General features: G+C 42.4%; 1 protein-coding gene across 1 annotated transcript in view; it reads right to left on the bottom strand.

Annotated features, from left to right (window-relative positions):
- AKT2 (AKT serine/threonine kinase 2) overlaps positions 1 to 14499 on the bottom strand; it is a 1641635-nt gene that overhangs the window by 1537840 nt on the left and 89296 nt on the right. The window contains exon 2 of the mRNA XM_044062375.1: positions 14088 to 14199. Coding sequence (XP_043918310.1) covers positions 14088 to 14188 — 101 coding nt within the window. The 5' untranslated portion in view covers positions 14189 to 14199. The remainder of the gene's footprint in view (positions 1 to 14087; positions 14200 to 14499) is intronic.

Consider the following 14499-nt stretch of genomic DNA (forward strand, 5'->3'; position numbering starts at 1 on the left):
TGCAAAGACTCTGAAGCTAGGGGAAGGATCAGAGTTGGGACTGGACTGGTCGTAGGCTCACAGCTCAGGTGGAAGACTGAGCTTGAATGACTCACAACTGAAGCTGAGGTATGAGAAATTTCTCATCATCCTGTACAAATCTGCTTCTGTCAAGCTCCTAGTTGTCCTGAGAGATAAAGAGGTTGAAAGTGGTCTGGAAGCTTGCTGAGGTGTCTCTTCCAAGAAAAGTGATTGAAGTCTTAAGGAAATAGGCTCTGGAGAAAATCCAGGTGACCTGTGGACAGAAAACTGATTTGGATAGAGTCAGATCTGAGGGTGTGGTTGGAACCAAGGACCTCAGTTTGGACAGAATTGGATCCGATGACTTTGTAATTTTCTCAGGTGGAGCCAAGACAGAAGCAGGAGGACAGCAGAGGAACAGTTCTTTGAATCCTTAATGTTACCAGCTGAATCCCCCTTGGATTTCTCCAGTGATTTCTTGGAGGAAGGGGCAGCTCCAGAAGATGAAAGTATGCCTTTCAACACATTTGTTTCTGCACTTTACCAACTCTTGCTGATTTAAGCATGCAAAAACAACAATATCAGTGGTAAGATGTCCTACTCTGAGGCAACAGACACACGGAGTGGGCATCTGAGTTGGGAATTTTGTGCCAACAAGATGAGCATTTTTTAAAACCAGTTGGTTTGTCAGACATCCTGAACAGACTAACAGCAACAAAAACGGCAAACACAAATTTAGAAAGGAAGGACAACCAACAATTTAAAAAAGGAAATAACCAGCAATGGTATGACAGAAATACAAACAGTGGTAGCAGTGAAGCAGCTCTACAATGAGGTAAGAGAAACAAAGCAAACCAATAGTAAAGGGCACAAGGCAAAAACTCTAACTAAAAAAATATTACATTCCTATGACAAAAAGGGGAGGAAAACAAGGAACTAGACAAATACACACCCACTAAGGGAAAGAATGAGAAAACAATTACTTATCTCACTGCAAAACCCACTCAAGCTAAGATGACAAGGTCCAAATGCTGAAGAGGCAAATGAGATCCGAGATAATCCAGGCATAGGAGAGAATTATGGGGAAGGGGCTCAAGCTACAGAACCAAAGTCTAATGAACTGACTGGAGCAGAACAGACCCCATTGGTTGAGGAACAGACAAAAAAGGCATCAGATTTTTGCCACCATAGATCAGACCTTCATTGGTGCTAAGGACGGATACTGAAAACAGAACAAAGAAAACAACTACAAAATAAGACTGAAATTGAAAGTTATCAAATAAGGCCACTCTAGTGCAAAAACAGGGAGCTGCAAAATTCTGCAAACATTGAGAACTGAACAGAACATGGAATAAATAAACTATGTGCATACCATAATATCAGAGCTGGAAAGGTGAAAAGGCATTTCCATTGTCATCAACAGTAGGACCAAGGCCATCACAGTTGTCATCTTGCTATCACAAACTTACAAAGCTATTACACAATGACCCCCCCCCATTAATATTCTAAAACGTGCATGCTGATTGGTCAGCGTGCACGTTGTAAATCAGAGTTATTCTAATAGAAAACCGCCCAGACTTTTTCCATTAGTATAACTTTTTTTTTTAAAGCAACGGAGAACGCAAGATCTCCGTTGCTTTTTACACATTGTCTCTCTATGTTAAACGAGTTTAGCATAGTGAAATGGCTTTAAAAAAAGTAACCGAGATCTTCCCATCTCCATTGCTTTTTTTAAACGTGTCTCGCTATGTTAACTGGGTTTAACATAGCGAGACAGCTTTAAAAAAAGCAAAGCAGATTCTCCATTGCTTTTTTTAAAGCTGGTCTTGCTATGTTAAACTCCTTTAACATAGCGAGACAGTTTGTAAAAAGCAACGGAGATCTTGCTTTCTCCATTGCTTTTGCCCACAGCTCTGATGTACTGAGTAAGCATACGCATGTGCAGTACATCAGAACTGTCTCAGAATACCAGACAGCTGCAAAAGGGCAGCAAGGAGGCATTATACAATGCCATTATTTAAGAAAAGTAATTTTTTTTCTTAAATAATGTCATTTGTATAATAGCAATAACCCACTTCTGGGTGTGGGGTAATACTGGATTTACCCACGGTTGTCTTAGTTTGGCCACTCGGGGTTCGCCCCAGTGACCAAACCACACCAACCGTGGGTAAATCCAGCATTACCCACACCCAAGCGTGGGTTATTGCTATAATAAACTATCCCAGTTTATCAGTCATGCTCTCTAGAATGGCTTCCTCTTCAGATCTTTGATCACACCAAGGTACGGTAGAGGCAATGAGACTTCTACACTATACCAGTTATGCAGAGGAAAGTAAGGAGGGTAGGTAAATGAAGATGAGAATAGACCTGCTCATCCAGCTCAACCATTATGGTAAGTACATAAACTTCTGTATCTGGCATGAGGGGGTCAGTTTCACCAAATGGAAATAAGTCCAAGCATAGCCTCCTGGGTTGTCATCTTCATAAGCACTTATGTCCAATAACTGTGGCTTTGAATGGAAGAGTAAGATCAAGGGATCTCTCACACACACACACACACACACACACACACACACACACACACACACACACACACACACACAAAATCCTTGTAGTGTCTTGTGAAGGAATTCACGAATGTCCACATTGCTGTTTTACAGAAATCATCAGAGGATGTCTTCCTGAAAAATATCTTGGGAAGTAACTATTGACCTTCTTTTCTAAGCTTTGGCTAGAGAATGAATGTAAATGTTTATTCTATTATACATGACAGAATTTATAGAAATCAGATAACTACTTGATTAAAGTAATTTTAGCAACATTAGAATCCTGCTTCGTTAGTAAAAAAAAAAAAAAAAAAAAAAAAAGCACAGTCTTTCCTAACATATTTGATTCTCTCCTCCCAAAAATTCGGATCTGTCTGTAGAGGCTCATGCAAAGCAGCAAATATTTGCCTTTGTTACAGTACTTAAGAATACAGGTACGCTGCTGGACTGATCAAGGTATGCCTCAGTGGCTGCCTTAGATATAAATGACAATTTGTTCACAAATGCACGCTACCCTTGAGAAAAATTATGTACGCAGTATTAACAATGCTTGCAATTCAGAAATCTTTCTAAATGTAGTAACGATCGCTACAAAGAGTGCTTGTTGCCTGATATATTTTAACTCTGAGGCAGTAGCTGGCTCAAAAGGAGGAAGAACAATCAGATTATCTAAAATGAAGTACAAATCTCATGGAGAAACAGGATCTTTGAGGAATAAGACGGATAAAGAAATTATCTCTGAGAAAGACTTAACATACTTTCAAGGACCTCACTAATGCAGCCAGAAACAACACTCTCCTACTGCCATCTCTCGTTTATGCTGCTCTCATAATTACTTGCCTTAGATTACACTATCTACACTAGAGCAATGCTACAATAAAACTGCCAAGTTTGCTTCTAATGAACATACCACTGTCTAACACTCCCCTATAAACCCGAAAGCGGTCTGATTTTAATCATTCAATCTTACTCGCCCAAACAGAGCTCTACTAAATAACGATAACCAAATCCTACAATAGTGCAGGCGACTCCTCTTTCTCAAATAACATTATCAAAATCTATATCATCCCATTATCATTTAAAACAATTCAAAACTCATGTTCTTTAAAACTTAACAGATAATCCTGTATTCCCCCCAGGTTAACTTCTGACTCAAAAGCCTACACTAAATCTTAAGTCCCTCTCTCTCTCGTTCTCATCACTTGAACTTTTTAGCAAAAAATCTAATTTACCTACCTGAATTTCAATCCTTATATACTCGTACACCATCTTAAGCTAATTTCAGCCATTTACCGTAATTTACCCTTCCGAGCATCAACACCCCTTCAATCCTAGCCTTATTTTCCAGTAAACTTCAACTCTTAGTTCCTTGCAATATACATTCTCTACTCCTCTCTTCTCAACAACTTGCTCCTGCCACTGATAACTGTCAACCTTCCAACCATATTATAATTAAGCTCTTCTTGTCTTGCAACATTTTACTACCATATTACTATGAATCTAGTATCTACATATCTTTCTCTTCATCTACTGCTCTTACTAACCACCCTTCTGCAGCTATACAAGTACTCCAATGGAGCTCAAGAAGTTTGCAATGTAACTTCCAATGAGCGGAGTCTAAGCCTTTTGACAGAATCAAATTATGTCCTCCCATTTCAAACAAATGTTCATATCTCTGGAACCATAAGAGTAATGAAAGAAGTACAAATGGCAAACCCTTCAGCGCAAACTATTTTTATAATTGTAGCATTCTTTAGGTTCTAGGTCTTAAAATGAATTTTATGTCACAGTAAACACAGTAACAATTACATTTGTAATATTTTGTAAACAACTTATAATATTTCAGCAACAACGTAAGTTACACATATTGTCAGCAGCATTTATTCATCTAGCTGAGAGCTTTCATATGAGGCTAAGGAGCTCTGTGTGTTACTTGGTTGTTGAGATAGTTAGAAAAATGTAAAAATTATATCTAAATAAATTAATATAATAAAATCAACAGTTAATATCCATTTACTTGCACTAGACAGATGTCAAATATTAGTGCGGCTCAGTTTGCCACTGTGTAAACTTTAAGATGAAATCTTACAAAATCTTGTACATAGCGTGGTTTTGGAATTATTGATACAAATATGGACAAGCAATATTTCACCCCTAGAAGCGTCAGTAGGAGCTAACTGCAGATGCACCTGGAGGCATCAGTTGGATGTAATGAGTTATATCAATATAAACATCTCTCCCTATCTGTATGAATGACCCGAGACACACCTCTCTGGACTACATGAAAAGAGGCATGGAGGAGCTCTCGGATTATGTGGCCCAGGCAGGTATGACCCTAGCCCTGAGCAGCATCCTACTGTCGCCCAGAATGATACTGCAGTACAAGGAGAAAATGACTGAATTTAACAATTGGCTAAGTTTCTGGTGTCATTCTAAGGGGATTCAGTATTTGTTTGCTTGGGATGACATGCTGATGGACCTCGATGCTTTGCCAGAGATGGTCTGCACCTGTCACCCCTGGGTTTCTGGGTACTGGCTAAGCCTCTTGCCACCCCCTATAGTGCCTTTTTTAGGTGGTGTTCAAAGACAAAACTACCACGGTGACACCTATAAATAAATACAATCTGAGGGTCATGCTGCTTAACGCTAGAAGTCTAACCCTCAAGATGCACTCGCTCGAAGCACTCTTCAAAATGGAGAACATCGACATTTGTGCTGTAACGGAGACCTGGTTTAAAAAAGTAGAAAGCACCCCTGCGCTACCAGGCTATAACTCATTCCAAACCTTTCAGCGGTGGTGTCTCCATATTCATAAAATATATGCACATCTCCAGACTGGTAGCCCAGCATAATGCATCTCAGATACTTCAGGTACAACTAACATTGGGTAAGATGGCAATTCAGGTTGTAGCCTGCTATAGGTCCCCAAACATATCCCAAGACTTTCACTCCACGTTCCTAAGCAACATGGAAACTTTCATACTAGGTGACTTCAACAACCCCTCCATCAACTGGGAAAACTACTCATGTGCCATACAATGACCCAACGCTTCCTGGAATTCATCAATTCCAATGCCCTGGACCTGCTCATTCTTACCCTCACTAGAGGAAGTAACATCATTGACCTGTTTATTACTAACATGGGCAACCGTTGCTCTACACCAACAGTTAATTCCTCCCTGGTTAGATATGACCACAAACTAATCATTATGGAAATCCACATCTCCCCCACACACCCCGCAAAGGTAACCACCATGAAAAGCTTCTCAAAAGCTGACTTTGTGCTCCTAAAAACAGAGGTGGCTAACTTCACAGTACCCATGCCAGTAGAAAATAGTTCCATGGCTGCTGAATCATACACCAATGTACTGCACGAACACGTGGATAAATGCATAGAACTAGCCATACCCAACAGAAAGTACAGTTTTGTACCTACCATAAATGTAGATGTCCGATAGGTATGCATCTGCAGTCATAACATATGGGTTGTCCTGCCTCAGGCAGCCCTTCGGTTGGCCGGATTCCAAAGTCTGGGTCTGGCCTCGGCTGATGTCGCACTTTCCCCGACGTCAGAGCGTCTGGGGTATAAAAGCATCAGCCGACGCCATTTTCCTCAGTGTTTCTTGCCCCAGATGCCAGGTGCCCTCTAGGAAGGCCAAATTTGGAGGAATGCAGTAAAAATCCAAACATTTTCCAAAAAATATATACATATATATATATATATATATATATATATACAAACAAATACACCATAACAGATCCCCCAGCTAGCTAATGGAGGGGTAAGTACCCTAGGAATACCACAGAGGGGAAGGAGAGAGGGTAACCCTGACTGCAGATGTATACCTATCGGACCATCTACATTTATGGTAGGTACAAAACTGTACCATGTCCTTCAAGGATGCATCTGCAGTCATAACATATGGGTAGAATACCATAGCCAATCTGGGGGAGGAGGTACTAAGAAAAGGATGGTGTAGTTAAGATCCCCTGCAGGACTGCTGTAGCGAAACCTGCTCTGGATCTGGAGTATAAAGATAAATTGTAATGCTTGGCAAATGTATGCACGGAGCTCCATGTAGCAGCTTCTAAAATGTTCTTGGTAGCCACCCCTCTCAGGAAGGCTGTAGTGGTGGCTGTGGCCCTTGTTGAATGAGGCCTGATGTTTGCAGGAACTGTCTTTCCATGGAAGGAGTAACAAAATCGAATGCAATTTCCTATCCACTTTGAAATTGTCTGTTTGGAAATTGCTTTTCCTTGTACCCCAGCAGCATATGCTACAAGGAGTTGGTCAGTTTTTCTGAAACTTTTAGTTCTGTCCAAGTAGTAGCGTAGTTGTCTGTGTATATCCAGAGTGTGTAGAAGTTTTTCTCCTCTGTTTTGTGGATTTGGAAAGAAAGTAGGCAAGTGAATAGCTTGGTTCAGGGATACCCTAGATACCACCTTTGGCATAAAAGTAGGATTGGTTCTTAGTGAAACTCTGTCCTGATGGAAGATAAGAAATGGCTGCACTGCCATTAAAGCTTGTAACTCAGATACTCTGCTTGCTGAAGTTATGGCCAGAAGGAATGCAGTTTTCCAAGACAGAAACTGTAGATTCGACGATGCTGCTGGTTCAAAGGGAGGAAGTGTTAGTTTCTCCAGCACAAAGTTGAGATCCCAAGTTGGTAAAGGGGGTTTTCTTGGAGGATTGATGTTTTTGATCCCTCTCAGAAATTGCCTGAGGAGAGGGTGCGAGAAGATAGGTGGATCCACATTGTATTCTGCTGAAATTGCTGAGGCATGAATCTTTATGGAAGAATAGGACAGGCCGCTGTGGAACAATTCTGCTAAGTATTCCAGAACATGTGTCATACTCGCCACTGTCACATCTAAGCCTTTTGTTGTGCTCCAAATGAGAAATCTCTTCCATTTTGCTGAGTATGTCTTCCTTGTGGAAGGTCGTCGAGCTTCCATAATAATGTCCTTTACTCTCTGTGATAAGTTATTGTGAGGGGGATTTATGGAATTTTCCAGGCAGTTAGTTGCAATGTTTTCAAGTTGGGATGCATGATCTTGAAGTTGCTCTGCGTCAGAAGAAGAGGCCATAGGGGGAGAGGCCATGGTTTCGTCTGTGACATGCTCCTCAGTAGTGGGTACCAGTGCTGCCTTGGCCAGTCTGGAGCTATCAGAATCACTCTTGGCTGTTCTGCCCTGATCTTCAGTAAAACCTTGGACATTAATGGTAGAGGTGGGAAGGCATATACTTTTAGATCTTTCCAGCTGAAAGAGAGGGAGTCCACCCTCCAAGCCTTTGGGTGATACGTCCTGGAGCAGAATGTCTTCAGTTGATGGTTGTGGGGGGAAGCGAACAGATCTATCTCTGGCTTTCCCCATGCTTTTGTTAAGAGTTGGAAGATATCTGGGTGCAGCATCCATGGTAGTTCTGCTTAAGCTGTCTGCCAGTACATTTTCTTTCCCTGGCACGAACTGGGACTGTAGTTGGATATTGAGTTTCAGGCACAGCTCCCATAGATTCATAGTCAGCCTGCATAGGGGGTAGGAATGTGTGCCTCCCTGCTTGTTTATGTATCACATGACTGTGGGGTTGTCTGTCCTTATTAACAGGTGACCTTGATGGAGGAAAGGTTTGAAGGCCTCGATTGCGTGTATCACTGCCAGCATTTCCTTTTGGTTTATGTGCATGCGCAGCTGTCCTTGAGACCATAGGCCTTGGATACATTTGCCCTCCATGTGTGCTCCCCATCCTCGGTCCGAAGCGTCCGTGGTGATGGTTTGCTTTGTTCTTGGTTTGTTGAAAGGCAACCCTCTGTTGGACTGGCAGGCATGAGCCCACCACAGGAATTCCTTTTGAAGGCAAGGAATAATTGGTATCAAAGCTTCTAAACTGTGACTGTGCTGAGACCATACACTCCTTAGGTACCATTGTAATTTTCTCATATGCAGCCTGGCCTGTGGAATCAGAATTATGCAGGATGCCATGTAACCCAGGGCCTGCAGGATTTTCCTTGCAGTTAGCTGAGTTTGTCTTGTCTGATTCATGAAGTAATCCGTAAGTTGTTTTTGTTTTTCTTCTGTGAGAAAGGCCATTTGGGTGGTTGTGTCTAGATCTGCACCCAAAAAGGTTATCCTTTGGGATGGAACAAGTCTTGATTTTTGGATGTTGACTGTGTATCCCAAGGCCTGTAGTAAGTGGATGGCATATGCCAAGTCCTTTATCAAATTTTCCTTGATGTCCGCTTGTATAAGGCAGTTGTCCAGATATGGGTAGATTTGAATCCCCTGAAGTCTGCAGTGTGCAATTACTGATGCCAGGCATTTCGTGAATACTCTGGGCGCAGTAGATAAGCCAAAGGGCAATGCTGAGAATTGATAATGCTCTGATCCTGCAAGAAATCTGAGGTGTCTTCTGCAACTTGGTCGAATAGGGACATGCAGGTATGCCTCCTTGAGATCTAGAGTCACCAGCCAAGACTCCTTGCCCAGCATGGGAAGAAGTTGCTGTAGGGTCAGCATCTTGAATTTTGGCACAGTGAGGAAAGTATTTAGTGCGGACAGGTCGAGAATAGGCCTCCATTGATTTTCTTTTCTTGGAACAAGGAATAATCTGGAGTAGAATTCTTGACCTTGTTCTGAAAGAGGTACCTTTTCTATGGCTTTCATTTGAAGTAAGTTGTTGATCTGCTTTAAAGCCTCTGCCCTCTGATTTGGTGGCAGGTTTGGCATTCCGTTTCTTCTTGGCAAAGTGTGGAAGTGGAACCTGTATCCTTTGTCTATTATTTGCAGTGTCCATGTGTCCCTTGTAATATAATGCCAGTTTTTTGAGAATAAGGAAAGCTTTCCGCCCAAGGGTGCTTCCAATTGAGCCCTGGTAGGCGGAATCAAAGTGAAGTCATTGTGTCTGTCCTGGTGTAGTAGTTGTTGTTGTTGTTGTTGCTGCACTACCTCTCTGGTTGGTAGGCTGCCACTGACGGCCTCTGTAGGAGCCCCTAGCTTGCCCTCTACCTCTGGGACGCCTGTTCCTGCCTCTCTAGGCTCTGTCCAAGTCTGGAAAGGACCAATTCTTAGTAGGCCAGTTTCTGCTGAATCTCGGTGGTTGTACTTGCAGAAAATCCTTAACTGTTTGCACAGATTTAGCCTTTTCTTCAAACTTCTTTAAGACCTCCTGAGCCGAGGAGCCAAATAATTTTTGTTTTTCCATTGCAGCATCCAGGAGTTTAGCTTTAACATGGTCTGGCAGGGATTGTTCCTTCAGCCAGGCATGCCTACGAATAACTGCCCCAGTCATAGCTGACCTACATGAAGCCTCCAGTGCATCACAACCACACTAAGAAGTGATTACTAACCTGCTGTGAGTTATGTAACAGGTCCTGAAGGGATTTACGGTCAAGGGGTTCAGAAGAAGAAAGTTTCTTATTTAGTTCATCTAACAAATACTCTTGGTACTGTATCATATGAAATTGACAATTTAATGCCCTCACAGAAAGAGTTGCAGAAGTATATACCTTCTTTCCCCATCTCTCTAAAGCTCTAGACTCCCTTTCAGAAGGTAGAGGATTTTTGGCAGTGGCAGCTGCAACCCCTTTAGGGCCCTAAGAAATAGTGTCTGGGTCTGCAGAATGGGCCTTATACAGATGGAAATGAGAATCCGGGACCCTGTAGGATCTATCAGGTTTGGCAGGTGCCGGGGGGAGAGTATCAGGGGCTGTACTAACATCATTGTACACATCATCAATAACATGCAACACAGGAGGTACAGCTAAGGGCCTATGTTGAGGCAAATGCAAAAAGGTCCTTAATCTCTTTCTGGAATCAGAGAATTCCTGACCCTGCCATTGAAAATGCTCTCTCATGGAATGTAGAGTCTCACCAAAAGAAAACTCTTCAGGAGGGGAGGCCGAAGGAATAGATTCTTCAGCATCAGAATCCTCATAGGGCGAATAAGCCTCCTCCTGGTGGTCTGTTAACTCAGATCCATCCGTGGACTCATCTGAAGAGTGTTGGTCAGAGGGCTCAGTCCTGGGTCTTTTGTCTGGTGGTGGGCGAGAGCCCCTGTCCGGGTGAGGCTGAGAACCTCTAATTAAAGAAATAAGATCCTCTGCAAGGCTGAGGATCTGAGAACTAGAAGAAGGCCTCTGGGAGGTAGTTTTGGGAGGCAAAGCTTTAGTTAGTTTGGCAGCTTTAGCCCTGGAAAAAGCCTTAATGGACATGGAAGCAGGGGGTCTAGCTGCCCCACGTGCAGGAGTAGATTTGTCCAAAGGTATGGTGTCGGACATTTCCTGGACACTGGTTTCGGTAGGTAGCTCAGTAGCCGACTCAGCCGGGGCCTCCAGGGCCGTGGTGGTCGGTTGAGTGGATTCGGTTAAAGGAAGCTCCGAGGACTCGGTTTCGGCTGAAATAGAGACACTCGCGGTAGGCCTTACCGTGGTTTCAGCCGAAACCACGGGCGTCGGTCTTTGTCCTTCCATTTTTTCACTAAATGCAAAGTCAGAGTCTCCGACGGCATCTTATATGCAAAATTAGCCCTAAAGAATTCCTCTGCAAACTCCAACCGACGTCTAAGAGTTCGTCGGTTGAAGGAAGCACAGGCTGAACAGGCCGCGACGTCGTGGTCTGGGCCTAAGCAAGGAAGGCAGTAAGAGTGGAAATCCTTATGAGGTATTTGTTTCCCACAAGTTAAACAATTATTTACTTTATCTGACATCGGCTGAGGCAAGAAAGAGCCCCCAATGGGGTACTTAGCTTTTTCAAAGTCTTCGGTAGCTGAATTTCTTCTTATCACAGGATCTGACTGACCGGCACTTGCGAATTGCTTCTGCTTCGGGCACCGCGCGGCAAGAAAGACTGAGGAAAATGGCGTTGCCTGATGCTTTTATACCCCAGACGCTCTGACGTCGGGGAAAGTGCGACATCAGCCGAGGCCAGACCCAGACTTTGGAATCCGGCCGACCAAAGGGCTGCCTGAGGCAGGACAACCCATATGCTATGACTGCAGATGCATCCTTGAAGGACATCCAAGACGGTCTCCTCCAAAAAAATGAAGCCAATCGGGTAGTCTCCTCCCATTAATAAACTCTACAACTGAAGGAAAAAAACGTTGCAGGAAAAGGTGAAGTCCAAAGACTAGAAAAACTCCCTTACTAGCCTCAACAAAAAGTTGAGATCCCTCATCAAAACCTCTCAAGCCAGTTATGAAGGCAGAATTGTGGCAGACACTAACAACCACAAAGCCTTCTATAGTTATATCAAGAATCTCCGAGGCAATACCCAGAATTGCTCTGCATTACTGCACAATGGTACCTGCTACACTGAGCCAACAGATACTGCCAACATACTGGCTGACAAATTCAGTGCCAACTTTACCCCTCTCTTCCACCCTAAAGGACCATTCACAACACCAGAAGAATGCCAGGCACCCAGCATTACTGCAGCACAGGTTGAATCTGCATTGTCCATGGCCAAGAATACAGCATCCATGAGACCCAACAATATCCCTAGCTGTATACACTACATGAACTACAAAGTGAACTGGCATAACATCTGTGTACCCTGTTCACTCACAGCCTCACCTCAGGCTTTGTCCCTACTGAATGGGGCACTGCTACAGTCATCCCTCTCCATAAAGGGGGAGCGACTACAGACCTTGGGAATTAGCGACCCATAAGCCTGACGAGTCTGATATGTAAGGCTATAGAGCACATTATCATGGACCTAATTAACAAAGTTCTAAGGAATCTTCAAACTCTAGATCCCATGCAATTTGGTTTTGTGAAAAGCAGATCATGCCTGCTCAACCTGTTTGACTTATTTGAAACAGTCATCAGAACTGTGGATGAGGGTAAGGCAGTTCATAGAGTCTACCTCGATCTGGCCAAGGCCTTTGATACCATTCCTCACTCAGGAATTATCAAAAAACTCACCAAACTAGGCATCAACCCCTATATCATTAGGTGGGTTGAAAATTGGCTCACAGATAGAACACACAGTGTGAATGTAGCGGACTCCAAGTCAGACCGACGACCAGTCACGAGTGGAGTCCCACAGGGATCCGTCCTGGGTCCTCTCTGGTTTGGGATCTACTTCTCAGAAGTCCAGGCCAACATAGAGGGACTCTGACTGACCAAGTTCGCAGACAACTGCAAGCTGGGAGCCATTATTAACTCCCCAAGTGATGCAGACATCCTACAGAAAGGCCTCATTGAGACAAATGACTGTCAAAAACATGCCCTTAAGCTTAACGCCAAAAAATGCGTCGTCAGCCATTTGGGAAAAACGCAGTTCCCACTAATTACCCCATCAATGGGAACTCACTGAACACTGAAGGCGTTATAAGAGATCTGAGGACACAGGTTGTCAGCAACCTTTCCTTTGACCACCACATCGTCATTGTAGTCAGAAAGTCCTTCTATGTGGCACATCTCATTATTAAGGGTTTTGCATCCAGGATGAAAGAGGTCATCATCTCTCTCTACTCTTCCCTCATTAGACTAATCATCAAGTATAATGCCTCATTTGGCATGTACCTCACTAGACATCTGCAGCAGCTGGAGAGGCCACAGAAGTACCTCTCAGAGAGTATCCTAGGCCTTAAACACATGTCCTACATGGACAGACTCAAAAAAAATTCCAGCTGTTCCCTGTCTCATATCATCTACTAAGAGGCGATCTCTACTTGACTTACAAAGCCATGTCTGATCCAGCTCGGTTAGAAATGCTACATCTAAAGAAATCCCAGTCCCTCCGTACAACACACTCCAGAGACCTCAACCTCATTATGACAATCAACAGAACATGATGGAGGGACAGGTTCATAACCCAGAGACTGCCCCATGCTCTGGAATAAACTGCCCATACATGTCAAGCAGAGCACCTCACTGGCCATCTTCAAAAGAAATCTTGATAAATGGATGGGAAATAGAACGTTCACCCCAGGGATCACTCCAGTGGCTCTCAGGGCACTTCTAAGGGCTAGGCTTGTAAACGGTGCAGGGCCATTAGCCTAGTACACACCTATGAACCTATAAAAAGAGTCTTCCAAAGCATCCAGTTTTGAAACATCACTGAAAATTCTTCATCTTGATATATTATAATATTTGATTAATGTGCATAATAGATTTTACTCCCAGACAAAAAGTATCTATAGTGCTCTTGTTTTTTTTTAATAGAATATTACTTTGGTACAATAGCATTTTAATACATTTGCATTTTGAATTAAATGTCCAACCCAACATTACTAAATAGACAATAAGCTTACATTACTATGGTGTTTAACTAAAAAAAATTAAATGACTGAAAAATACCTTTCAATCTCCAGCATCTGCTATAGAATATATGACCGCTAAAGAGGAGACAGGCTCCTGCACCAGTCAAACAAATGTTCCTAGCAAACATTTCATTCTTCAAGTTTTTTTTTTAATAAATTACACTTCTTCAAACTAGCAAAATTAACAAGTGCATGCATCTTTCCAACAAATCTGAAACCACCCCTATGAATAATTTCTATTTCTGTCTTGTGAAAATAACACAATGATGTCCACCTACCTCTCTTCAGGTGAAGAAACATGAAATGTCCTTTCGATGACTGTTGTCCACTGTAGACAACGAATTACAAAAGTGTTTGATTTTGGATGTTCTGTCTTCATTAACTGGCACTCTGTTGAAAACATGAGCTCTTAATAAACAAGCAACATAATTATATTAAACTAATATATTTGTGAAACAAAATTTCTGCTCTTTTTAGTGCAGTACTGTTAAGCACAAAGAATATATATATATATATATATATATATATATATATATATATATATATATATATATATATATATATACATATATATATATATATATATATACACACACACACACACAAGTAAGAACACCTGCCTGTTTTTTAATAATCTAATAAAGAAAAATACATGTTCGTACCATCAACACTTGGAGAGAAATGCTTTGA

Source organism: Protopterus annectens, chromosome 1.part0 (genome assembly GCF_019279795.1).
Source record: "Protopterus annectens isolate FY-2018-M chromosome 1.part0, PAN1.0, whole genome shotgun sequence".
NCBI lineage: Eukaryota > Metazoa > Chordata > Ceratodontiformes > Protopteridae > Protopterus > Protopterus annectens.